Source organism: Mustela putorius, unplaced genomic scaffold (assembly GCF_011764305.1).
Source record: "Mustela putorius furo isolate JIRA1106 unplaced genomic scaffold, ASM1176430v1.1 tig00000460_pilon_pilon_pilon, whole genome shotgun sequence".
NCBI lineage: Eukaryota > Metazoa > Chordata > Mammalia > Carnivora > Mustelidae > Mustela > Mustela putorius.
The window spans coordinates 16,521,647-16,548,541 of NW_025421389.1; the positions used below are offsets into that span (position 1 = coordinate 16,521,647).

Genomic DNA, 26,895 nt, shown 5'->3' on the forward strand with positions numbered 1-26,895 from the left:
CCTATTAAAAAAAAAAAACCCTATATTTGGATCAGGTGATTGTCAAGCCTAGAGGTAAAACAAAGCTGAAGAAGAGAGATATGTTGGATGATTGAATTTGGATTCAATAAGAGTATTAACAGGATGTGACAATTAGTTGAAGCTGATAAATTTTAACAGCAATAAAGTAGTTCCATAATCATTTTTCCAAAATTCCCCATATAACTAAAAATGACTCTGCAACAATTCAAGTGAAAAATACTTTGGAATTTTAATTGACAACAAGCTCATTTTGAGTGAGATATGGCAGCAAATGTATTTGAATCGACATACCTTCTGAAGCAGGTGTGGCCATAATTCCCCTGGATTTATGCTGGTCAGATCACAGGGGGAACATTATTTCCTGTTATAAATGTCACTTTGAGAATCATGCTGACAAACTAAAAATCCTCCTGAGAAAGTGAAAAGAACAGTTTGAGGACCCCTTCATGGAGTGTGGGAAGGGAAGAGGAATGTACAGAATTTGACTGAATGTAAAGAAAAACTTCTTTAAACAGTAGAAGGGACAGGTACCTGGGTGGGCTCACTTAGCTAAGCATCTGCCTTCAGCTCAGGTCTTGATCCGAGGGTGCTGGAATTCAGTCCTCCATAGTCCCTGCTCAGTGGGGAGTCTACCTCTCCCTCTGCCCCTCCCCCCTGCTCATGCTCTCTCTTTTGCTCTCTCCTTCAAATAAAAAAATAAAATCTTCTTTTTAAAAGATTTTTGTTTTGTTTTGTTTTGTTTTGTTTTTGACAGAGAGAGAGAGTGAGAGGGGCAGAGGAAGAAGCAGACTCCCCAGGCAGAGCAGGGAGACTCTGGGATCATGACCTGAGCTGAAAGCAGACGCATAACCAACTGAGCCACCCAGGCACCCCCCAAAATAAAATCTTTTCTTAAAAATCAGAAGGGACTAACTTGGGAAGTAGTAAGCTCTTACCCCTAAAAAGGGTCGAGCCTATTCATCAGGAATGTTCTTGGGGAATTCATGAATTGAACAAGTTGAATTAAGTCAACTTTAATTTCTCTTCCAAGCTTAATACACTGTGCTTTAAGGGCTGGCCTTCAAAACAACATAGAGTTTATGGCCTGGTGGCTCCCTGCCCAGGAAGAAGATCCGATCTTGGCGACCTTCTGCTATTCTGTCATATGTTAGGAAAGAGAATTTCCTGCCTATGGTTCGTTTACAGTCAGCTGTTACTCTCCCGTTCTTTTTTGGAATATTGGTGTCAAGCTTCCCCTTTTGGAAAGGGAGCAGGATGGAGTAAGAAGGGAGAGGGGGAGATTTTTGTATTAATCTTTCATTTCAGTTCCAGGCATTCTTAATTGAGTGGTTATAACAAATCTGAGTTTGAATTTAAAGTTTCAGGTTTCCCTTCCAGAGATGGGGTGGGGGCGCTGAAACAACTGTTAGGACTAGGGAGTGGCTAATAGTTGGAAGAAGCCAAACCACAGCTGTCTTCTTTTAAACTAAAAAAAGAAAAGAAAAAAAGCGATTAGAGCAGGAGGGAGCTGCCCCCACCCACAGCACCGCTCTTGGGCTAACCTTTGGGTCACCTCCCTGGACGAAGAGGTGAACATGGGAACGGGTGCACCTCACTCCTCTCCGTTCCTCCTAAGCAGGGATTATCTTGCTGTGTTCATAGTGTCCGGAACTAACTAATCAAGGCTAGACAAAGAATAGATTGGAAGAACAGAAGGGGCTGGGGTCGGGGGAGAGAAGCCCAGAGCTTCTCCTGTACAGTGTATATTACAGATGACATCATTGCCTGAAAGAGATTCGGCCCTCCCCTTCCCGGAGCTGGAGGCAAGCATGCGTGTGCGGGAGCAGGAGTGGGGTTGCCTGGAGGGTGTGAATTGGTGCGAGGGGGTGTGCCCGTGCTGGGGAGAGCTGCCGGGATATGAAAGGGAGACCTGGAGACAGCCGGCTAGCAGAGAAACCGCGAGGTCTGGAGGTGTTTGCGCCGCTCTAAGCTCCGCCCCTCGCTCCGCCGCCGTGTTCTGCCCGGGGAGGGGCACGCCTGTTTGGGGGTGGGGAGTGTGTGCACGAGGGGTGGGTCCGTGGTAGCGGTGGGGGTGGACAGCCGCCTGCGCATGTCAAGGCTGACTGAACATACGCGGTCCAAGGGGACCTGGAGAAGGGCAGTAGGTCACCGCCACCCAGGGTCCGGGACCGGGCACGATCCTGGGGCGAGCTCCGGGGAAGGGGCCCACCCTCCCTGTGCCCTCCCCCTGAGATCGGCAGCGCGACAGGAGCTTCCGCCTCCTTCCCCGCCCCTCCGGACCTTCCCGGGGAGCGGAGGGCGGGTGTGGACGGTACCGAGGTGGAACGAATTTTGGAGCTCAGACGGGTGGCCCGGGTGGCTTCGGGTGTCGGGGGGCACGCCCAGCTTGGAGAGCCGGTGCAGGCGGATGAAGCCGAAGCTCCTGGGTCTTGGCGGATCCTGGTCTGAGCATAGTTATTCCCAGGGGAGGTGAGAGGAGGATCAACATGGACCCCTTCGACAGCCCAGCCGCCTAGAGCTCTCCGTGCTGCTCTCTTCGGAGCTGAGCTGTCACCGAGGCGCAAACAGAAGCCTCTGAGCGCCTGGAATTTGTGAAGTTCCGGGGTGGGCGGGGAAGGCACTGTCCGTGGTGCTGAGCCGGATCCCAGCAACGGGCTCCGGGGAGAGCGCGCGAAGCTGCTGATCGGCTCCCTCGAATTGGGGCGGTGCGCAAGGGTAGCTTGGAGCTGAAACCCCCGCCCGGCTCGGAAAGCCTCCCCAGTCGCCGGCGCTTGACCCTTATTTCAGTCAGAAAGTCGCCCCCTTGGGGCAGTTCGTCCCAAAGGGTTTCCTCGAAAGTATCTGAGAGGGCGAGTTGTTGACCAAGGGAATCTCTCTGTTTAGCCCCGGAAGCCACCCGCCGGAAAAAAGATGCCTGCCTTCAACAGATTGTTTCCCCTGGCTTCCCTCGTGCTCATCTTCTGGGGTAAGTACCGGCACCCTGCCGTGCGAAATGCAGATAACAGTAATAATGCCAACAATAATAACACTTAATTCATGTCGTTTGTGACAGAAAGGAGCCCTGGTTGGCTTCCCTCTATGCTTGTCTGCCAGACACGGAGCTCCATAGGGGTTCCATGAGAGCTGGGATTTTGAGATTGGAAAAACACGTCCTCAATCCTGCTGCTTTATTCCTGAGCCACCATTGGTGGTTTTTCCACTCCTCTTCCTGTTTCCTGTTAATTCCAAAGTATTTTTTTCCCCTTTTCCTTTGCTGAAAGGGAAGGTAGATACGTTCATTATGAAAAATCTCAGTTGCATTTACATTTCATTTTTCAATGAGGAATCAGTCGGTCTTCAGATTAATTCCCATGTCTTTTTTTATTTTTTATTTTTTAAGCTGGATGCACGCATTTTGAGAATGAAAACAGTTTAGCTGTCGGTCCATTTTTAAAATTCTAACAAGGAAAATAGGCTTCAGCCATTTGCAGCAATGTCTTTGATAAATGGGCACCTGGGCATTGCATCTTTATTCTTTTTCATGAGCATGTGAAGCTAAGGTGCTTTGGTGTTTGGGGACCAATGTTTTTTGCTTTCAGAAATGAATAGGTTCTTGTTTGTTGTGAGGAAATAAGGTGACCTTCTCCTTCCAAATACGGAAGACCTTCACTTGCAACAGTAGGGCTAAGCAGAGTAGTGTCCAGGTAGGGTGCCTGCATGTGTGTAGAGAGAGTTAAGGAGTCTATGTGATAACATTTGAATATTTTATTGAGAGAATGCTTTACTCTGTGTATGTATATGCCTATGTTTGAATGTGTGAGCATGTTAGAATGGGCATCTGAATAGATTGGTGAAGATGTGTGGTGCGCCTGTGTGTGTATGTGTGTTGGTTGGTTGTGTAGTTCTGGGCATCTCTGTCTTGATGACTCTGATTAGATCCTCAGGTCAAATATAGGTGCTGTTCAGTTAACAGATTGCTTCACATAATCTTCTACATTCCCACTTTTTCCATGTTTTTACCTTTCTGTATGCTAAAAATCAATAACCAGTATAATTAGAAGTGATTGTGCCCACCTGCTTAATTGGAACTGGGCATGTGGGATTATCCTCCCATGCTTGGCGTGAAACTCATTCTGCCTGTGCAATGGCAAATATGCTGATGGGAATTGCCTCTTTGCCTTAGTATCACTTTATTTAGCCTCCGACTTACTGGCTGCCAGCGTTATCTGGATTTTGCATGTGACCAAAAGCAAAGTCAAGCTTCCTGTTGAACAAAATGCCTGATGAGATAGTCCAGAAAGGACAAAGAGGAAGAGTAATGCCAGTCCCAAGGGCAGACTCACCGCCCTCCATCCCCAGTAGAGTAGACTAGACCTGAAGATGAAGCCAACATAATAGGTTGCCAATGATCTCACCTGCCTTGAAGATTTAAGGCTGGAATTTCCTCAGGGAAGGCTAAGACTAGGGACATGAGGCTTAGGAGAAGTTGGTCTGGCTGGGTAAAAAAGTGTGAGTAAAACAATGGGAGATGAAGTTGGTGAGAGCCTTGTAAAGCCCTTGTAAAAGGCTCTACAGAATCTTTCTTTCCAAACCTTAATTTAAATTTTTAGCTCCCTGCCTGAATTCCAGCAGAGAGGGTGAGCATGCCTTCTCCCAAGCACCTCTTTGGACTTACAAAGCCTGGCTTGGAGTCTTAGCTCTGCCATCAGCTTGCTATGTAACAATCTTAGAGTATCTGGTTCCTCATATGTAAAGTTTGGATGTTGGAACAGATAATATTTAAGACTGAATAGTAAGGAAGTATTTACAGAATATTGCTAAATTTGGCAATGTCCACGCCTCTTCTCACACCACTCCCCACCCCACCCCAACATAGAACCTTTGGGAGAAGTGTGCACATCACACCCATCCTTGGTAATTCTCAGCTTCTTCATAACTGGAACATTGTTTCACAAAACTTAAAAGCTGCAGAAGGAAAGAGAGATGGTTTGGGAAACTTGGCCATCAAATGTAAGAGAAAAGGCCTCGTTTCACATAGGCAATTTCATTTTATTTGAATGTAATTCTAGTATTGGAAACCACTTCGACTAGATATGTTCTCCTCCCCAAGCTGATTATTCACATGATGCAAATAGGAATAGAAAGAATCTTTTCCATTATATTACTGTCTGCATCTCTTGAAAAAACTTCCCTTATTTCTTTTAATAAAGTTTATAATGATAATTAAAAGAAAACTCTATACTTGCCTGGTGCTTTATAGTTTGCAAAGCATTTTTCAATCCATTACTTCTTTTTGGTCACCCTATCGATCCTTGGGGGTAATCAGGGGGAAATAGTATCATTTCCAATTTAGAAGTGAGAGAATGAACTCAAGGAGAGGGGAGGACTTGCTAGAGAACTCTTTTCTCCCAATTTCAGTCTCTTATTACTTGTTCTAGCACTTCTTATGGACACATGTCCTGCTCCGCAGGATTGCAAGATAGGTATCATCCTCTCATCCCTTTTCTGAGCCATCACCCTTTCTCCCCTCCGCCAAACCATTGCCTTTCCTATGGGCCTCCTGAGCCTCTAGGCCCAGGTCTATTCTCCCAGATGTCTGCTATGTTGGGTGGGGAATATTTTCCTCTCTTCCCCCAGCAGCCCATTTTGCTGGATCCCATTCTTTCAAGGCTCTGCTAAGTGACTGGCTAATCTGATAGACAAATTACTTCAGGGTGTTAATATCTACAGATAACTTCATTTATTACCCTCCTTTGGAAAGTATTTACATTCTAATCAAAGCCTTTATTATTGTAGCACAAGGAAAAGAATTCTAGAGCAAAGTCAGGAATGCCCAAAGAAGAAAAAGATTAGAGGAGTTGGTTCAATACACATTACTCTCTACCTTATAATAGATTGATATTATTCCTTAATTAAATATAATCATTAGTAATAACATCATATTCTACCTTTTTAGAAGTTTCTTCATTATTTTTTGAATTTTATTTATGCTTTTGAGAGAGAGAGCACAAGCAGGGGGAGCAGCAGAGGGAGAGGGAGAATCAGGCTCCCTGCTGAGCAGAAAGCCTGATATGGGGCTCAATCCCAGCACCCTGAGATTATGAACTGAGCCGAAGTCAGATGCTTAATGGACTGAGCCACCCAGGTGCCCCAAGTTTCTTCATTATTACTATGGAAATTGAAGAAGAGACCAAAAGTGAAGTGATCTGGCCAAGACTATTCTAGTTTGTTCTTTACAGTCAGCAATGTGGACTGAATACCTACCATGTGTACAACCATTCTTGGACAGCTAGAGGATTTCAGAGAGGGGCCGTCTCCATGGGCTGGAGAAACAGATTTCACCTCTTGATGGATGGAGCAGCAAGTCATATTGCAAAGGGCAATCAAAGAGGGATGAGAGAATTTTGTGGCCATTTTGCAATGTATTATCCAGGACCTCACGAGCAGAATTCTATGAGAAGGGAATCAGTAGCACTCGTTCTCTGGGGCAGTTTTTCTAACTGCATATATTCTCTCCCCCCTCCTTTAACTGTAAATGAACTAACGTACCCCTATTTAAGACCAGTTCATCTACATCACCTGTGACCTATGAGAGGATGTGTGGTCCAGCAAATTATTCCTTTTCAAACCCCAGCAGCTCTACTACACCTTCATCCAAGCGAAACCATTGGGCCATCTCTCATTCTCATCGGTGTGTACCAGCCTCTTAACTACTCTCTTTGCTTCCGCACTTGCCCTTCCTCACCTCTTCCGTTTATTCTCAACAACATAGCAGTCAGGTCATGTAATTTTGTATAAATCATATCTTTCTTCCACTCAGAATACTCCAGTGTTCTTCAAGTCACTCTGAGCAAAAGTCAAGGGTAAGGTTCTAACTGTGGTCTGCAAGACCAGCCATGATCTGGCCCTGGTTTCTGTCTCCTTCTTTCTTACTCTGTTCCCTGTGCTTTATTGTGCTTTTTGCTTTTGATAGACACTCCCCCCTCCCCAGGACCCCTGAAATGCTATTCCCTCTATCTGGCATACTTCCACACTGATATTTGTATATCTCATTTCTTCCCCTCATTTCTTTCCTTCAGTGCCTGCTCATTGTCACCCTCTCAATGAGGCTGTCTCCAATGTGTCTGTGCTCCTCTACTCTGTTTTACTTTTTCTCATAGCACTTATTATAACATAATATATCTTGTTTTTCTCACCCTCCCCTGGAATATAGACTCTCTGAGAGCAGGGATGGTTTCTGTTTTGTTCCCTGTTGTATTGTCAGTGCCTAGAACAGTGCCTGGCACACAATAAGCACACAGCATATTTGTTGAGTAGGTGAGCAAAGAGATGAAGGGTAAAATACCTTAACAAGGGCTAGTGTACAAAGCACATTCATATAAATAATTCCATAGAATTTCCATGATGACTCCATTAGAGAGATGTTATTTCCAACATTCTGTTGATGAATGAACCGAGTCTTTGGGGTTAAAGATAAACCCAGGCCTTCCGTTGCCAAATACATCTTCATCCTGCCTCTGATTTTGTAACTGTGCATTCCTTGGTACATTTTCAACCATGCTGCTTTGAAGTCATCATCATTGAACTAACTTATCTTCACCATGTCTCATTAAATATGAATGTGCCCCAAGGCTCCCTTCTACACAGAGTTCTCAAGGCACAAGCTCTGCATCTCTGTTCATTCCCAAGCTTTTGCAAAGACCACACCTTCTTCTCTTCAAACACATCACATTCTGAAAGTGTTTCTGGTCAGTTCTCTTCAAATAGGGACCTTTTCCCCAAAAAGGGATGGTCCATATACAGAATCAGGAGACCCTCTTGCAGATTGCCCAATAAGACGAGCCCCAACTTGTTTGAGAGTTTTAAAACCAATTAACTTTATTTTACGTTGATATTTTAAACTTCATCATAGTGCCACTTGTTTGTTTGTTTGTTTGTTTTTAAAGAAAGGCAGACTATCCAGTGCCTCATTTGGATGTGTCTGGAGTCTTGGAAGATAGACTCCTCTATGTTCTTTTCCAAATGGACCTTGAGAGCTTGTTTGGAGGTTCACAGCCACTCATATACCCTTGAGCAGAGAACAGTCCTCCTCTGTAAGGTCGTCCCCTCTCACTGAGTGCACAGTTTTGGGAAGGATACACGTGGAGCAGTGAGGGAGGAAGGGAACACTTGCCTAACTAGAGATATGAGCCAGATCAACCCTGGCTATCAGGGTGACAGATCCTAGGGCCACTTGCTTTTTAAATTCTGTGTTTAATAGTGACATTTTTTTGCCTTCGAAGCCAGTTGAATGTAATTTATTTTTTGACTCAATTAGTCGGTCAATCTCATTTTAAGCTCTAAATAAAGCTTTCCTCTGTTTTCAGAATGAACAGCCTGCCAATACAGAGACAAACTAACCATTTATAGTGTGCTAGCCTTTAAATAGCAATGTGTATTGTTTCATTTTTTAAGGGGTTCTGTTTTTATTATTAATTCATCAGAAGGGGCCTTATAAGTCCTGATATAAGAATCCTTTGTGGTCATCCCACTTTTTAATCTTCTATACAATGAAGTGTAAACTCTTACCAAGTAGGGTTTTTTTTTTTTTTTTTTTGCATTTGTAAACAGCTTCAGCACCAGAAAATTATTTCTTTTCAATAAGCTAAACTTACTTTCTTGTAACTTTTGGAACTGGACAGAAATTCCTTTCTCTTCTATAGGCCAGCCTTCAAATATTTGAAGACAGATAAGTGTCTTCACTGTGTCCAAGCCAGGCACCCCTCATCCTCCTGTCTGTTTCTCCCCAGATTTTGTCCCCAGACCCTGCACCATATTGCTCCCCTCTGGGCCTGCATTCATTGAACAGCTTCCTTTTGCAAACTGTGACACCCTGAACAGATCATAATGGTCCAGATTTGTTCTGAACAGTACGGAGGGCCTGTTGCCCCCTCGTCCTGCACATTGTACATCTGTTAATGCAGCCCACATTTGCACTTGCTTTGCTGGCAGCCACATCCCACTTTTGACTCATTCTGAAAGTACAGTCTGATGTGCTCAGACTTTTTTAATGGGTTATAAGTTTCTAGAGAACAGGGACTGGAGGTCCAGAACTCCATGTGGCATACAAGGTGTCCCCCTGTTTCTGACCTCTCTCCAGATTTTTGACTTTGTTTCTCTCTATTCTCTGCAAAAAGCATCACTCTGGCCGAGGGTCTGTTCCCTTGTCTTCCTCACTGCTGCTCCATCCCCCACCAGGCATCAGAATTACCTACATTTTTTTTTCATAAAGTTCAGATATAATTACAGTTCTCCATGGCTTGCAGACATCTGACTCCTCATGTTGTGAAGGCCATACAAAGGTCTTCACAGTGTTCTAACCCCAGCCTCCTCTTCTTCTTCTTCCTCTCTCCCCAGTCCAACCAGGAATAATGGGCCCTCCTCTGGGAACAGAGCCCATCACCAGCATAGCACTCATCATGGCCCCATTTCACGATACTTTGGAGTATGCGTTCCCTGCTAGATTCTAGATGCCTTTAGGGTGTGGTTAGCGTTCAGTTCATTGTTGCATCTCAGCCTAGCACCAGGCCTGGCCTGGAGTAGATTTCAGCGAATGGTGACTGAATGCAGGGGTGCATGGTGGTCAGTGGATGGGTGTGTGTGTGCCCTGTTTCTCACCTAGACTCTAAGTCTTTGAGGGCAGGAGTCAGGGTTGCGCCACACCCTAACTGCATCCTGGGAGGTTTGCAGTGACCTCCAGGTCATTCACGTCTCCTCTAGCTCACTCCCCGCCCGCTCCGAGTATGCATCCTTGGGGAGCACAGGTGCCAATGTACGGACACATACATGCAATTTTCAAGTTTGTCTCATGACTCTTTCTTCTCTGTCTCTCCTCTCTCCCTCTTGTTCTTCAACGCCACTCTCCCGGTGCCGGCTTCCCCCACACCTCCTGTTCCTTCCCTGTCACTGGCCTCTCTGCAGTCAGCGTCTGCTTCCCTGTATGTGTGGAAGTGCCCTCGGAGACGGAGGCCGTTCAGGGCAACCCCATGAAGCTGCGCTGCATCTCCTGCATGAAGAGGGAGGAGGTGGAGGCCACCACGGTGGTGGAGTGGTTCTACAGGCCCGAGGGCGGTAAAGATTTCCTTGTATGTCTGGCTGCGGACGCTGGCCTTTCTTTTGCTTGCCTCTGCTATTATGGGCCTGGATCCTGAGAGTCCGGGAATGCAAAGATCTGACAGACCCTGGCTCTTTCTTTTCAAAGCACTGACAGCTCCCCTGCAGATACCTGACAGCCCAGCCTCTGTGAAAGGAAGGGTGCCTGGCCAGCTGCAAGCATTCCTGCTTACACGCAGGGGAAGGGGGAGAAGAGAGAAATAGCATTTAGCGCCGACTGTGCGCTAGTCACCGGATAAGGCACCTCGTAGGTGTTTTTAATTTTCTGCACTGTCCTAGGGGATGGATTAGATTAGCAGGAGCACTGAAACGACACTCAGCATCATTATGTGGAATAGCGTAGGCTAGCTCATTGAAATCGCACAGTCTCAGTGAAGTAAGACTTGCAGGGATGACCAAGCTGCTTTTCTTCTCCTCCTCCTCCTCTTCCTCCTCCTCCTTCTTTATATTTAAATTCAATTATCCAACTTAGTGTACATCATCTGTTTCTGATGTAGCTTTCAATCATTTATCAGTTGGGTACAGCACCCAGCGCTCCTCACACCACGTGCCCTCCTTAATGCCCACCTCCCAGTAACCCCATTCCCCACCCACCTGCCCCAAGCCGCTTTTCAGCTGGTATACCCAGTACAGCCGCATCCGTGAGTCAAATATTTAAATAGTCCTGTGGTGGGTATTTAGCTATGCCTAGCCTCCCAAGGGGCCTCACCACCATGCGTCCCGCTAGGAACCTCCGAAGGTCCCCATGTTCTAGAGACAGGTATCACCCTGACAGAGCAGGGAGCCTCCAAGCCCCGCCCCGTGCTGTAGCTAATGTCAGTTCTGATTGGTTGGAGCCACTGCCAATATGGTTGTTACGCGCTTTGAATACCACCTAGGGGATGCCCATTACTCACGCTTTCACTGACCCCGGGACCTCGCTGCCTGCCTCGGTTCGAGTCTGGATTCCACAACTTATGGGTTCTGTGCCCTGGAACAATTTGCTTCGCCCCTCTGTGCCTCAGCATCCTCATCTCTAAAAGGGGGGTGCGAACCACAGCTACCTCAGAGAATTGTTACCGTCAGAGTTGTTAGCTTTAACTTTTAACACTATTTAGAATAGCCCTGGGATATAGGAAGCACGATATAAGTGTTTGCTAGAGAAGAGGTATACGTCCGTAAGTGAGGCGCCTGGGGCGTGGAGAAGTTAAGTTAATAAGAGAGCTTAGGGGTGCCTGGGTGGCTCAGTGGGTTAAGCCATTGCCTTCGGCTCAGGTCATGATCTCAGGGTCCTGGGATCGAGTCCCACATCGGGCTCTCTGCTTAGCGGGGAGCCTGCTTTCTCCTCTCTCTCTCTCTCTGCCTGCCTCTCTGCCTACTTGTGATCTCTGTCTGTCAAATAAATAAATAAAATCTTAAAAAAAAAAAAAAATAAGAGAGCTTAGATTCGAACCAGAGACACAAGGTTTTTCTTACTGCCCTATCCCACCTTCCTGCAGGCAAGTTTCTTTTCTACAAAGACTTCATGGTGACAATAATAGGGGGAAGTTGAGTGTTTGCTTCAATTGGGTGCCAACACCGGAATCAGTAGATGTCCCCCAAATCTCGGTTTTTTCACCCAGAGTTGACTGTGACTGACACTGGTCCCCAGGTTACAGGAACCTGGAGGTCTGGCTGGGTGCGAAGGCTCCCACTGACCTCAGGCCTGGTTCTATGCCAACCCCCAACTCGGCCTCCATGGCTGCCCAAAATGAGTAGAAGTTGACTCAGAAGGAAGAAAAGAAACTTTAGAAAGTTGTAATGGACATACAGAGCAACGCTGTCTCCTAGAAATGTTTGTGACAATGGGAATGCTCTATCTGTGCTGTCCAGTACAGTAGCCACTGGCTACAGGTGGCCACTGAGCACTTGAAATATGTCTAGTGCAGTGGAGGGATTGAATTTTACATTTTATTTCATTTCTAGTTATTTAATTTTTACTGTAGAGAGCCATGCGTGCCAAGTGGAGACTAGAATGGACAGCACGCCTGTAGAGAATAAAGAGCTGTAGAGAGTGAGAAGGTGTGGGGGGGTGTCTGAGAAAACCAGTTTTGAGACCACATTTCACTTATAATTCAGCTTAAAATGAAAGACCTGAGGTATGCATATCAGTTGGCAGCTCTGTTTATCTGTGACACCTTTTGCGTCCTCGGTCCCCTTCCTGTGACCTGACCCAGACGGACCACATCCTCTCAGTGAGAACCAGATCAGAGAGACAAGTTTTGAGGCCAAGGCTTTCAGATGTCTTCGTGACACAGGAAGCCGCCTTTCTGGGTCTCTGCTCTGTTCTCTCCCCGGCTGCCCCCGTGACACATCTTACTCTCTCTTGCTCTCTGTCTCCTTCCAGTTCTTTCTTTCTCCCAACTTCCCCACTCCTGGTCTCCTGTATGCTTCACTCACCTTTTAAAAACTTTTTTAAAATATATTTTATTTATTTGAGAGAGAGAGAGAGAGAGAGCATGAGCAGGGGGGAGTGGAGGGGCAGGGGAGCCCAATGTGGGGCTGGATCCTGGAACCCTGGGATCATGACCTGAGCCAAAGGCAGACGCCTAACTGACTGAGCCAGCCAGGAATCCCCTTCCTGCACCTTCTTTCATGTTCTTCCTTTGCACCTCTTTCTTCCTGCCAGCCTTCTTCCTGCCTCCTCCTTTCTGCCTCTTGCTTTGCTTTGTCCAGATGCCCTGACACCTGTTTAGCTTTGCTCATCTTTCCCTGCCTTTCTCTCTTCCCTGCCCTTCTCTGAGCCTCATTCCACCCCTATTCTTGGGATCTCCTTGTAACCATGTCCCCTTTCTTCCCTGCCCCTGCCGTGCCCTGTCCCTATCCCAGCTCTCAGACCCGATTTTCTCTCCCGACCCTACTCTCTTTTGCTTCTCTACCTGTAGATCTACGAGTATCGGAACGGCCAGCAGGAGGTGGAGAGTCCCTTCCAGGGACGTCTGCAGTGGAATGGGAGCAAAGACTTGCAGGACGTGTCCATCACTGTGCTTAACGTCACTCTGAATGACTCTGGCCTCTACACCTGCAACGTGTCCCGGGAGTTTGCTTTTGAGGCGCATCGCCCCTTTGTGAAAACTACACGGCTGATCCCCCTCCGAGTCACCGAGGAGGGTGAGGCTGGGGCGGAGGGTCTCCAGGGTGCCCTGCTCTTGGGGGAAGGAGGACAGTGGGCTTCCACCCAAATGACAACCTTGCAGAGTACAAAACCCATATATTGAGAGTGGCAATACCTAAAAATGTCAGCACTGACTTCCTGTAGCGGCCAGTTTCCTGAAAACTGCCTGATAGCTTGCCTCTCTGTGCCTTTCTTCAGAGCAGAAAGGCTCAGGGATGACAGCAGAATGACCTCTTCCTTCATCCCCTAACTCTTGTCCTTAGAGAAGGAAGACAGCCTCCACAAAGCCCAAAGCTGCCAAATCAGCTGCACCTGGTTCTCTGGCTTATGTTGAATCCCTGACTCGCTGGGCACAGGGAACGCTCATGAGGTCATCTAGAGGTCCTCAAACCCTCCTGTGTGTAAGCCATACACATCCCTGAACCAGCGGTGCTCAAACTTCAGCAAGCCTCAAAATCCCCTGCAGGACTTTTTAAAAATGCAGACTTTCTGATTCTGTAGATAGATCTTGGGAATTTGCACATCTAACAAATTGCCAGGAGATGCTCCAGCTGCCGGGGACCACACTTTGAGAACCACTCCTCTAAACCAAAGTTGGACAGCCTTTTGTTTTCTGTTCCCCTCCCCCAAATAATCATGCAAGCAATCTCCTCCTTCCCCATCCCCGGCATCTCTCATTATATAACCGCATTCTCAACTGGGAGAACAAACTTTCTAGTTTTTAGTTTAAAATCTTCAGATTTCCCACAGCTAGTTTCTTGCTGGGGTGGGAGGTGTGGGGAAGCCCTTTCATCAACCCAACTCAAAAGTTTCTCTTTTAATCCAGTCCAGAATCCAGGGCGAAGTTTGAGTGTTCTCATGCCTGATCCTTGTGCTTCCTTCCTTTCTTTTTTTTAAAAGATTTTATTTATTTACTTAGCAGAGATCACAAGTAATCAGAGAGGCAGGCAGAGAGAGAGAGAGAGAGAGAGGGGGGGGGGAAGCAGGCTCCCTGCTGAGCAGAGAGCACGATGCGGGTCTCAATCCCAGGACGATAGGATCATGACCTGAGCTGAATGAAGGCAGAGGCTTAACCCACTGAGCCACCCAGGTGCCCTGGTCCTTGTGCTTTCAAGGGACTCTGGGAACTGTGGCTCCTAGCCCCTTGCCAACACTCCCTCACGTGTCAGAGAGTGATATATGCATGTTCTTGTGTGTTTTCTGATCCATGTTCAATGATGGTTCCATTTCTCTTAGCCTGTTCTCAGGCAGTCTATTTCCAGCATCTTCTTAGCTTTATTGCTGCCTCGAGATGCCGGGTGGTAAGAAGGCAAAAGGTGTGGGACATGAAAGAAGAGGTCAAAGTCAAGATAGGGCATTTCCTAGGATTTCCAAGAATCCTGACTTCCAAACCATAAGTGTGTGTTTTTCTCATGTTATTGTGATAGAATTCATAATGCAAACTTGAGAGCGAATGGCAGGTCAAGAGGTCATGATTCAAACGGAAGATAGGTCAGTTCTGAACGTGCAGAGCACTCTCAGACCACTGGCATTGAGACCTGATGAGCCATTTTCCCCATCTGGGCCGGTCTCCTCTTGTGTACAATGAGTGTGTTGGCCTGGAAGCTCTCTAAGGTATTTTTCTGTTCAGAAGTTCCATTAGCCTCTCTGTTTACACACCTCTTCTCCCTGGGGAGCAGGGGCTGGCGCCCTCTGCTGCTCACCACGGGGAACTGCTGGCTGCTGATAGCCCGCCACTAGGAAGGTGCCTGTCTGCACCCACTGTGCTCCCAGGCTTTTGCCTCCAGAGACCCTCACGCAGGCAGTGGAAGGTGTGCCAAAGCTGAACCAGTCCGCCTACTGGGCGCCAGAGCCAGGCTTGGGTAAAAATAGAAGGAAAACAAGTTTGTTGTCAGAACCACAGATCCTCTTGGGATGCTAGGACTGGAAGGAAGCTTGGCTCTCATTTCATGCAGGGGTTCTGAGCAAAGAGCAGGCGTCGGAATTGCCCAGGGGGCTTGTCTTCCGTGTGGACATCTCAGTACCGCTATTGTGGGTGTGAGTTCGGAGGGTCGGAGTGAGACCTTGCGTGTGTCAGTAGAAATGACTCCCTCGGGGAATGCCTGGAGGATGCAGCCCTGGTGTCCCTCATTTTGGGGTGGGAAGATCAGTGAGGGGCTTGCCTAGAGACGTGAAGCAAGTTAGCACCTGACGCAGGACTCCAAGCCAGATCTTTTGCCCACCAGGCTAGCTCTGTGTCCATGGCATCTTCTCCTTCTACTACCATCACACTCCCTGCTACTCTTTCTTCTCCTTTTCATAACTTTTTCCCCTTCCCTCTTCTCGCCCCCTCCCCCTTCTATTCCCTCTCCCTTTCCCCATCCCTTCTCTGCTCCTTCCCCTTCCTCTCCCACTCCCCTTTCCCCATCCTTTCCCTTCCCTTCCCTCCTCTTTCTCTTCCTCAGTGACCCCCTGGCAGCCTCCGAGAATACCTCCTCCCCCCGCAGATACTACTGGTCTCATAAGGCTCAGAGCCACATGCCCCACCATGACATGCCCCACTGCCTGTCCTCCATTCCTAGAGTCTCCCAGAACCTCTCTGGTTTTCTTTGCTCAAGCTGAAATTATCCTACCATAAGCTCTGGCCTCTTGGCTCTAAGACAAAAATCTGAGGTCTTTTTACCTAGAAGTGAGTAAAAATAGTGAGCCTAGATACCTTCTTGTGTTACTACTTCTGGCTAGTGCATTAATACAATGTGTGCTTTAAGATGAATATGTCCTAAATTAGGTAGTGTCAAGGCCACAAAAAGACATTTGATGTGTATGGTGTTCTTCTGGTCTTCAGGCTGCATCTCTGACCTCCAGCTCCAGGAGGTCCAGCATCCAGGAAACCTGGATGATCGTGGAGCCTTTAGACTGCTCCTCTGAGCCGAGGGTCTTGGCGATGGCGATTCTGTGCTTTGAATGAGCTAATGAGCGAGGCCTTATGGATGATGGGGGCTATGAATAACCAGGGACCAAGAATCTAATGTACAGGTAGAAGCTAGCAATTGGAGATGTGACTAAAACCTTCCTTCCCACTAGAAAGGAGGATCTGTCAGGACACGTGCCATGGAGCATGTTTTAATTGTCATTTTGGTTGGCCATGAAACGAAGATCAATATTTATTTATATACATTCATTCAACAAATATTTACAGAGTACTTCAAATATTCTGGCATTAGACAATAGGCTGATAATTCAGAAATAAGTGAAATATGTTCTTAATAAGCCCACCACCAGTAGGGAAGACAGGGAAACCCATGGCAGTACACCCTGAGGAGGGTCATGATGGACCAGGAGGACAAGTGCACGGAGGAGGACACCCTCTGCATGAGAGGCTGAGGAAGGCTTCGCAGCCCGGGCCGTTGGTGGCATCTGGGAGAGTGGTCAGGGGACTGAACAGCAGGAGAGGATGCTGAGACAGAGGTAGCAGAGTGAGGGGCAGTCCCATCGAGGAAGAGGAAAGGGTTTGGATTGATGTCCGCGGATCCCAAAAGACCACAGTGTATATGGGAGCGCAAGTTTTGCCCGTGCGTCGGATGGCGATGAAGAGAGCAGGGCCTGGCGATGAATGGTCCCACCTGCCGCTCACAGAGCTCAGTCTTTCTCCCGAGGGCGGCAGGGAGCACAGAGGGTTCTAAGCATGACAAAGGCAGGATCAGATTTGTGTTTCAGAAAGCCCGGTTAGTACATGCAATGCTCCTGTTCTCATTTCTGTTTGGGTTTGGGATGACGTGGAAGGAAGACAGTGCGAAGGACCCTGTTTCCAGTCTGGTCTTGTAGAGAACATGCCTGGCTCACGGGGCTGGCTGGCGGCTCTGGCCCCACGCTCTCTCCCTCTGCCACTCTAATGTCAGAGGACAAAGTGGCTGAACTAGACACGTTCCCCACATCTGCGTAGACCATCACATCTCACCAGATGTTCTGGAACACAGTAGGTAGTGTCAGGGTGGGAACGGTTACCCTGGCCTTACCTTTTAGGGAGATGAGTCTCCAATAAGGGAAATGACTCTTCACATAAAACCGGGACCCAGTTCTTAGCTTTCACTCGGTTCCCAGATTCCTCCCGTGGCTCTGTGATTTCTTCCACTCCCCATTCCTCCGCACCCCCCGCTCCGGAAGGAAGTCAGTGAGCGAACGGGCAGAGAGTAGTGTCCGACGGTATTAAACCTCTCCGACATCTGAGTTCCTTAGCCCCAGGGCTTATTTAAGCGACACTTAAAAATAGGTCTCATATATCTCGGAGCCAGTGACAGCTCTGGCTTTGCTGGGCGTGCATATTCTGAACCCTATGTCCCCCTTGCAGCCGGAGAAGACTTCACCTCTGTGGTCTCGGAGATCATGATGTACATCCTCCTAGTCTTCCTCACCTTGTGGCTGCTCATCGAGATGATATATTGCTACAGGAAGGTCTCAAAGGCCGAAGAGGCAGCCCAAGAAAACGCGTAAGTTCGAAGATGCCAAAAATAAGGCTAACGGGCACCTTCAGAGCGCTTGCCCTCACAGTCGAGGTGCTAAGCAATTGACACGGTCCTCCGCTGTCCTCACTATGATCTTCGAGGTAGGCAGCATCGATACACCCATTTTAGAGCTGAGAAAACTGAGCCCGGGAGAGTTTGCCCAAGATCATTATAAGAGGCAAAGCAAAGTTTTGATTCGTGCCTGCTAACTCTTGACGGGGACACTTAACCTCTGATGTAAAATAAGACCCATAAGCCACCATCTCAGTCCTACAAAATTCGCATTATTATGATCATCTTACAGAGGCTGAAGTGGGCTCATAGAGGTTAAGTGGCTTGAGGAGGCCACACAGATAATGAGAGGAGAGGCTGGGATTTAGGCCTCTTGATTCCAAACATTTGTGCTCTTTCTGTCACACTGAGCCATTTGCTGTACACTTCGGAGCTCATCAGGCCATCTGGGCACCGCCTTTTCTTAGCTAAGGAGCTTGGAGCCACACGATCTTTGCCCTGGAGCTCGGCAGCAATTGAATACCCAGAGTAGGGGCTCTCATTCCCATTCCAGACCGTACTGTGGCCATGTTCACCAAGGCCCTAGGGGAGTGAGCACATCTGAGAAATGATGGGGTCTGAGGGTCTAAGAGGCTGCTCTGGCCTGTTAATTTGGGGAGAGGAAAGCGCAGAACGGTCATAGATTTACAACGCTAGCAACAATGCAGAGGTGATATCCTAAAAACTGGAGGCACATAAGATCACCTAAAAATGTTTGGTAAAGAAAGTATATTACGGGGTGCCTGGGTGGCTCAGTGGGTTAAAGCCTCTGCCTTTGGCTCGGGTCATGATCCCAGGGTCCTGGGATCGAGCCCCACATCGGGCTCTCTGCTCTGCGGGGAGCCTGCTTCCTCCTCTCTCTCTCTCTGCCTGCCTCTTTGCCTACTTGTGCTCTCTGTCTGTCAAATAAATAAATAAAAATCTTAAAAAAATAAAAAAAGAAAGTATATTAGATGATGCTATGATCTTAGAAAGTAAAAATTACAACTGATACAAGGATAGAAAGTAATGATATGCTGGGGAAGATTGTCATTCCTGGTGAAACCAAGGTTCTCACGTTTTAATGCTTGGACAGAAAGTGCCTACAACTGGGCCCGCACACCAAACAGTTGGAACCGAGGCCCCCAGCAGAGCCAGGATCCTCCAAAGGCTACAACACATGCCAAGGACAGATGAGAAAACCAGTCTGCCAGCCTGGAGAAAAACCCAAGGAAACTTACCTGTCTTGGCCTGACTCCCAAAGAGAAACAGAAAAGATTCTCGAGAATTAGTAACCACAAGCCTGCAGTCACCACGTTTGGGATTTAAATTTATACTACCTGCATGATCCAGGAGCCTCTAAGCTGAGAAATTCAATTAAAAAATTAGTCCCCAGACAGTGATAACCATATAGGAGCAAATGGAAAACCATTCTGAAGGGACCCTCTCTCAGCTGAGGCTTACCAGGATTCCCCGTGTAAAGCACAGCTGGATCTGATTTCACAGTCTGATCCAAAGCTAAAAGCCAGCACAGGCAAGACAAGGAACAAATGGCAGGATTAAATCCCAGGAACTTCAGACACAGGATTTGGTAGAATTTTGAAAATAAGTTCATTTGAGAGAGTTAAAGCAATAAAATAAAAGCATAAGAATAGAGTCAGTTGCTAAGAAAAACAAACAGGCAGATTTCATTTTATTTTTTAAAGATTTTATTTATTTATTTGACAGAGAGACATCACTAGCAGGCAGAGAGGCAGAGAAAGAGGGGGAAGCAGGCTCCCTGCTGAACAGAGAGCCCGATGCGGGGCTTGATCCCAGGGCCCCGAGATCATGACCTGAGCCGAAGGGAGATGTTTAACCGACTGAGCCACCCATGCACCCCACGCACAGGCAAATTTTAAATAATTTAAGAAATCTGGAAATGAAAAGTAGAGTCAATAAAATTTTAAAATGTGATGGAGGGGTTCACCAGAAGATTAGATACGGAGGAGCAGGGCATCAACATAATTAAGCAGTACGGAGTGAAGCCCAGAGATTTAAAAAGATGGGGTATCACAATGAAAGATGAAGGAAGAAAATGAGAATACCCATTAGAACAGAACAGACAAAACGGAGGAGAAATGATATTCAGGGATACAGTGGCTGAGGAAAGATTCCTCAGATCCAGGAAGCATGACGTGTCCTGCGAAGCATAAATACTAAACCGAAACACCAGTCATCCCTAAACCGAAGAAGGGCGGCTACTCAAGTTACCTCCAGCAAATTCCAGTGGGGTTAGAACTGCCTATGATATGAGAAACATGTCTGCTGGCTTCTGTTCAATATTACCTTGCAGATCCTAGGGAGTGTACTAAGTAAATACAGAGGGAAAAAAAGAGAGTAAAAATTGTAAGGGAAGACACCAAAGTATCATGATTCATACCCAATATAATTATCTATTGTTGGCTGGCAACCCCCTCTGGAGCTTCCCCAGTGTGATGGGAGGCCAGGGAGAGACGGAAGGAAGAGGCAGGCCTTTCCAGATGGAATTAAACCAGGGAAATTACTTACACGACTTTCCCTGGGCAGCCACAGGACGAGCCTGCCAGAATCTTAAAGGCTTGTGTAGACAGAGGCCTTAACTGGGTTCAGACGGGTATATACTGTCCAGATAGTCTCAACACCACATCACTGTCTTCAGACCGTGTCCCTGGGACAGCTTCTGGGAATGGGGAAGGTAGGCAGAATGCACACCCCAGGAAAAGCCGGCGGGGGGTGGGCGGCTTGGGGGGTGGGCGGCTTGACTGCTGGCCACAGGTCACCCAACAGCCAAGTCCTGCCTGTGACTTCCCCCACCACCTACATAGAAAATCCAAGGGAAGCTGTGGACAAACCATTAGAGCCCGTGAGCACATTCCACAGGAGGGTAGATACAAATCAAAACACAAAAGTATAAAAACCACCTGTAGTCCAACCACAGACATTTAGAAAAACATTGAAATAGTTAGAACAATTGAAAAAAAAAATTCCATCACAGTGGCAACAAACACTGTCCGGCACCTAGGAATACATTTGATGAAAATGTGCGAGAACTTTCAGAAAATTGCAAAACTTTACTGGAAGACTTAAGACCTAAGTAAATGGGAGAATCAGACCTCACTGATGCAAACATGGCAATTCTCTCTGAACTTAATCTGTAAATTCAATGACATTTCCACCAAAACCCCTGTTGGATTGTTCAAGGAACTCAGTTAGTGGATCTTAAAAGTCACATGGAAGACGGAAGGGCCAAAACTAGTCCAAACCAAGCGATGCCCAGATTGTGACTCTTTTCTCCACCTGATCTCTGTTGTGCATTATTCTTTGGTTTTGCTTCTTGGTGGGCAACGCTTCTGATCATTCTTAGCTCATGAGCCATTGTTTGCCTATTTCAAAGAAAGAGCACTATTTAATGAAGGTGGCTGGTAGGACTTTCCCTATCCGACATGAAGATTTCCTATAGAGCTATTAGAGAGAAGAGTTTATCCGTACTGACCTAGGCATGCAGCACGAAAAGAGCAAAGCCGAGAGCCCCCCTCCAAATGGGTCAGAATAAAAAGTCCCCCCCCCCCCACTAAACAGAAGTAAATTGTGAGTGGATTTAAAGACAAGGTAAAATGTACAACTTAAAAAGCCTATCATGGGAAAATAGAAGACACTATCTTCATTACCTTAGGAGAGAGGATTTCTTAAAATGCAAAAGGCATGGAGAGGAAAGGTGATTTTCATGACACCATATATGAAAATCAGTTTAGAGATAACAGACCCGGAGAAGATATTTTCAAGACACGAAGCCATCAAAGAAAAATCCAGGGGTGGGGGAGGGGCTCCGTCAGTTAAGAGGCTGACTCTTTATTTTGGCTCCGGTCATGATCTCAGGGTCCTGGGACTGAGTTCCATGCTCAGTGGGGAGATTGCTTCAGGATTGATTCTCTCTCTCTCCTGCTGCCCCTCCCCCTAAAAGAAAGAAAGAAAAAAACAAGAGAAAAAAAAAGAGAAAGGGAAAGGGAAAGAAAAGGAAAAATCCATGAGGAAAAAAAAAAAAACCCGGAAAACTGGGAAAGCGCGTGAACGAATTACAGAAGCAGAAACCCGAATCACTTAAAAACTTACAGCGTTAGCAGTAATCAGGGAAATGAACATTAAAGCAACTATAAAATATAATTTCACACCCCACAGTGTGGTCCACATTTTAGCCTGAGACCCATGTGGACCAATGAGAAGATTCATGCATTGCTAGGGGAAGGGAAAAAACTAGGCAGTGTCTAGTATTCTAGCCCCCGCTGAAAGGGACATTCTAGTTTTCTCCTGGGAAACAGAGGCAGAAGGAAATGCGGAGCTGTTCTGCAGACATCCTTGTTCCTGTGCCCCACTCCTTCCCCTTTCTTGGGTTCCCACCCCTGGGTAGGAAAGTACTGATTCTCTCCTCCCGTCTGCCTTCCTCCAGGTCTGACTATCTTGCCATCCCGTCGGAGAACAAAGAGAGTTCGGCTGTACCCGTGGAGGAATAGAGGCGTGCGCCTGGGGTGACGTACAGGGAAGGGCCGGGGACGCTGCATCCGGACGGCAGCTGGCGCAAGTGACTGTGTCCATCCACACCCAAGTGACTTTACATCTGACCCCTTAGATTTCTACCCTATCCAGAGTCCCCGCCCTCAGGGTACTACCTGAAGTCGATGATACCCAGGTCACAAAGCTCTACGTCAAGCCCTTCAGAAGGTGAATTGCTTTGGCCTGAGTGTTGGAGAAACTTGAACATCTTTCCCACCGCGACAAAAACTCCCCCACTCCCTCCTTTGTAAGGATTGTGGATTTGGTCAGAGTCTTCGGCTGGGATTGACTGGGCCAGGCTGGAAATTCTCAGTGAGTTGTTTTATCATTGGTAGGTGGTCTGGACCCCGAGGGACAGGATATTCCAGATTCAGTGATATCAACGGCATCAGGAGGGTGCCCCAGGGGCCACATCGCTTTGCCTCCTGCATCCACCCTTCTAGTTACTCATACCTGCTCACGTCTGAACTTTCACCTCACTTCCTAACTCCATCAGACCTCTGCACACCCTAAGACTTTGCCAGAACCGAGGAGCCAACATTTCTATGTGGACTCAACCTCACCCTGTTCTAGCTTTCAAGCGAGGAGCTCCCATGCCAACGGGACTCCCTCCCTGGGCTCCAAATGACTCTATACAAATGCTGGAGGTGGCACATCCCTCTGTCCCTAACTGGCTGGAACTGGCTTGTCCTTCATTGCTGCAAGTGAATGGACGTCTTCATGGAAGGAAGTGGGAATGATTAATTTGGGTTAAAGCACGAGTGTCATGAAGTGGGATTCCTTGAAGCCAGTTTTTTCAAGTCCCTGGCCCATCTGACTAGAGCATCAGAGCAAAGCATGCCTTTCTAGGTTCTTCAGTGATAGAAAGTTTACTAAGCCTGGACCAAAATGTTCTCGGAACTTGGTACTCTAAGGCTTGATCCCAATAGGTCTCTAAGGCTTAAGCTGGGCTCAATCCTTCAAGAAGCCAAAGACAGAAGTGGCCCTTAAAAGTCATGCAACAGGTTCCTAACCCTATTAGGGTAGCGCGGGTGCACACTCCAAGGGGAGCACCCACCTGAGATCGCTGGGAAGCACTATTTCCCTGTGGGCATTTGAACAGAAATTCCTAAGTTCTTCCTCTCAAAATTCCTGTAGATCAGTATTATTCCTCATTTCACAGGAGGCAACTGGGACTCCAGACCGGGCTCAACTGAGTAAGAGACTTCAGAGGCTAACCTGGGGCATAATAAGCCTTAGATGCTGTCCAGTCAGGACTTTCAGAGACAGGATGATTTTGTTTTTAAAAAGACCTTGAAACTGAGCTTGGCTGTGGCCATGCCTCATCTCCAAGCATGGGGGTGGGCCGTGGTGGGAGGGTTCGGATTGCCTGGCTAAGGTTAGCTCTGAGAGTGTCAGGTAACTGGAATCTGGCTGTAAGGCTCAGAGTAGGACATGGGGTGGACTGGAAGAATTTCCTCAGTGACCATGAAGAATCTTCCAGAAGGACATTACCTCTGGGAATACTTAAATTAAGAAATGTGCTTTTAAGTCTTAGATGGATGACATGTGAATGAGTGAAGAGACGGGCAGGGCTCGGTGACTTCCAAATACTCTACCCATGAATCCATGATGTCTCTCACTGTTGGGTATTTTTCTGGATTTTGGGAGAGCAGAGGAACACTGAAAAAATTTGAGTCAGTGCCTCATTTCATTTCAGTTGAGTGACTGGTCCAAGTGTGATGTCCTTCGGCACCTAGTGAGGAAGAAGGAGAAGGCTGTTTTATGGGATCTGAAAGCACGGCGGCGGCAGGGCCCAGGCAGTGAGAGGTCCCTCAGATCTGGGGGGAAGTTGTGAGGGAAAGAGCACACTCCACTGGCTCTGGGGCTCACCCGACAAATCTTTCAACTCTTCCATCCTTGGGAGGATCTGCTTGAAACAAGTCCTTGTTCACATCTTCAAGAGTCCAATTTTATTGAAGAAAATACTTTCAGTAAACTCAAGCAAGACCTTTCTCATCGGTAATTTCCCACACAATTCCTCTGAAATAGGTGGCAGAATATAGACCACTTTTCGTCCTTTGTAATGAGGAAGAGAGTTGGGCACAGATTCCTGTGAGTTCCAGTCCCGTGGCTGGTGGATGGCCAAGTTTACAGCAGAAGCAAGCTGCTTCCGACCAGCCGACCCTCTTGCTTCCAGGCGACCACGCATCTGACTCGTAATCAAGTAGTACGCACGATGGCTGCCTTTGTCCTTTTTCAAAAGCCCAACTCAAGTATTTCCTGAGTGGTTTGGTCTTTTTTTTAAGATTTTATTTATTTATTTGACAGAGATCACAAGTAGGCAGAGAGGCAGGCAGAAGGGGGGGAGGGGAAAGCAGACTCCCTGCCAAGCAGAGAGCCCGATGCGGGGCTTGATCCCAGGACCCTGAGATCATGACCCAACACGAAGGCAGAGGCTCAACGCACTGAGCCACCCAGGCGCCCCCTTCCTGAGTGGTTTTTAATGAATTCAATGACACCTATCATTTTCTCCCCTTCTTTATCTTTTACAAGGAAGCTTAATTCTTTTCTGTTTCCTAACCTCTCATCCTTAATTCTGCCGTGAGAGCAACATGGCTTACACAGCACATTCATTTCTGATACTTTAGTTCTCTTCCACAGCTAGTCCTGTGAGGCGGATATTACCGTGGGTATTACCATACCCAGGTATCAGCAGAGCACACTGAGGCTGTCTGAGGCCAAGCAGCTTTACCACATCCTGCCTTCATACACCTGGGAGGTGGGGAGCTGCGGTCGGGTCTTCTCTGGCCTCCTGGCCCCGCTCCTTTCCCGCCCAGACCGCCGCTGCTTTCTCTCCCGGCTGAATTTCGTCTCCTCTCCGCCTCTCTGGCAGGAGTTGGACAGCTCTCGCCCCTACCCCTCCACTTCTCCTCTGCCGCTTTGCATCTTAGTGGTGCTCGCAATGTGCTTTGAGCATCTGTCTTGTTTCGGTTTTCCCTCTCTGGCTGGTTTGCACATCACTCTTTCTCCTGAATGGCAACTCAGCTCCTTTCCAGGAGGCTTGATCAGGACTACAAACCCCGTGATCCCCAGCCTGCTTCAGATCCTCCCCATATTCCTAGAGGAGCCAGACCCAGTGTGCATTGCTCTGGAAGCTTCGTCTGGCAGGTTGTCCTTATTAAAGGACTTAGAAACGTTCTCAAGGGCTATTACCACTTTAGGAACCCCACCTGCTGCCTTGGTGCTGCGTATTTCCCACGACAGATCCCTCAGTAACACAATTCGCTGAAGGCCAGACCAGGCTGGCTCTGGTTTTTCGAAATTTTCCTACTGCTAGAACAGCCAAGAACTTGATCGCTCAACTCGGCTGGCGCTGTAGACACCCTGCCCTCCTGACCTTTACTGCCAGCTCGGTCTTCTTGCACAGCCCCAGCTCCTGCGTGTTAATACTGTGCCAGTCGGGGGCTGTCCCTTCCCCAGCCTTTACTTTCCATCTGTTTAAAAGCATTCTCCTTTACTTCCTCCGTCCCCCAACATCCACACACCCAGATTGCCGATTCTCTGAGTTTTTCTCTTTTGATGCCCAACTAGACAGGTTAGTGGGAAGGGAATTTCTCAAAGCAGGAATATGCCGGACAAACGAGGACGGCAGTGGATGGCCGAGGGGCAGGAGGCTGTCCTTCCCCTCCCCCACAGCCTCTAACCCCGGATCTGTGAACCTACCTGACGCCAGGGGGCGGAGGCTGTGTGACTGACATCCCTGTGGGAAGATGCAAGCCCAGACGCATTTCAGAACAGACCTTGGTTCCCAAGTTCACACAGAAAGGGAAAAATAAAACACCAAGAAAAAGCCTTCCTCTCCCCTCCTTTTGTAAATGAAAGGTCCCTAAGCCAGTGAATTCGCCTAGTCCCTGCGAGTGTATCTGAGTAGTACTGGTGTGTTCACGCTCCAATTGCCCATCTCTCCTGCGTTTCCCAACGCACTGTCTCAAGCACCAGGTCAGAGCCTCTGTGAGCCCCGCCGCCTTAGGGTGGAAAAATACCGTCAGCCAAGCTCTTCCTAATCTCTGAAAGTCCGGCATGGTAGATAACTCATGTTGAGCTTGCTTGCTTGTGAGTTTAGAGTAGGACCCAGTAGATAAGCACATGAACCAAGTCTGAATTGTGGTAGATCAGACTCCACCCCTCTCCTAGGCCAGCTAAGCCTCAAAGCTGGTGGTAGCCTTCTCTCCCCCGCATCACTATCCTGCAAGAGCTGCATCGGCGGGGCAGGGGCGCTGCGGAAGCCCGAGCGCTCGTCGATTCAGGAACAGCATCAAACACAATCCGCCAACTCCTGCAGTCCTGCAACTGAGGCTTCTCTTTGCCACATTATGATCTTCGTTATTGCTTTTTGATTTTCCACAACCAAGCTTTTTCCAAACCCTAGAAACGTCATTCCTAATCACCCACACTCTCCACAGCCTAACGCCAGTAGGTAGTGTTTTTCAGGAAATACCCCATTTGTGTCAATAAAGTGTCTCTAAACGTACTTGCTCTGGTTTTGCT

The 26,895-nt window shown here is 47.7% G+C and overlaps 1 protein-coding gene across 4 annotated transcripts; it reads left to right on the top strand.

The window, feature by feature from the left end:
• Positions 1-1,841: 1,841 nt before the first annotated feature.
• SCN3B (sodium voltage-gated channel beta subunit 3) lies at positions 1,842-26,878 on the top strand. Of its 4 annotated transcripts, none has more exons than XM_004750108.3 (6): positions 1,842-1,963; positions 2,905-2,986; positions 9,961-10,124; positions 13,056-13,281; positions 17,613-17,751; positions 22,262-26,878. In XM_004750108.3, exons 2-6 carry the CDS (start codon positions 2,932-2,934, stop codon positions 22,323-22,325), a joined length of 648 nt encoding a protein of 215 aa, XP_004750165.1. In that variant the 5' UTR covers positions 1,842-1,963; positions 2,905-2,931; the 3' UTR covers positions 22,326-26,878. The 4 variants fall into 4 exon arrangements, with proteins under 4 accessions (XP_004750165.1, XP_012910438.1, XP_004750163.1 ...); XM_013054984.2 differs by lacking the exon at positions 1,842-1,963 and adding an exon at positions 2,054-2,332; XM_004750106.3 differs by lacking the exon at positions 1,842-1,963 and adding an exon at positions 2,194-2,490.
• Positions 26,879-26,895: the final 17 nt, after the last annotated feature.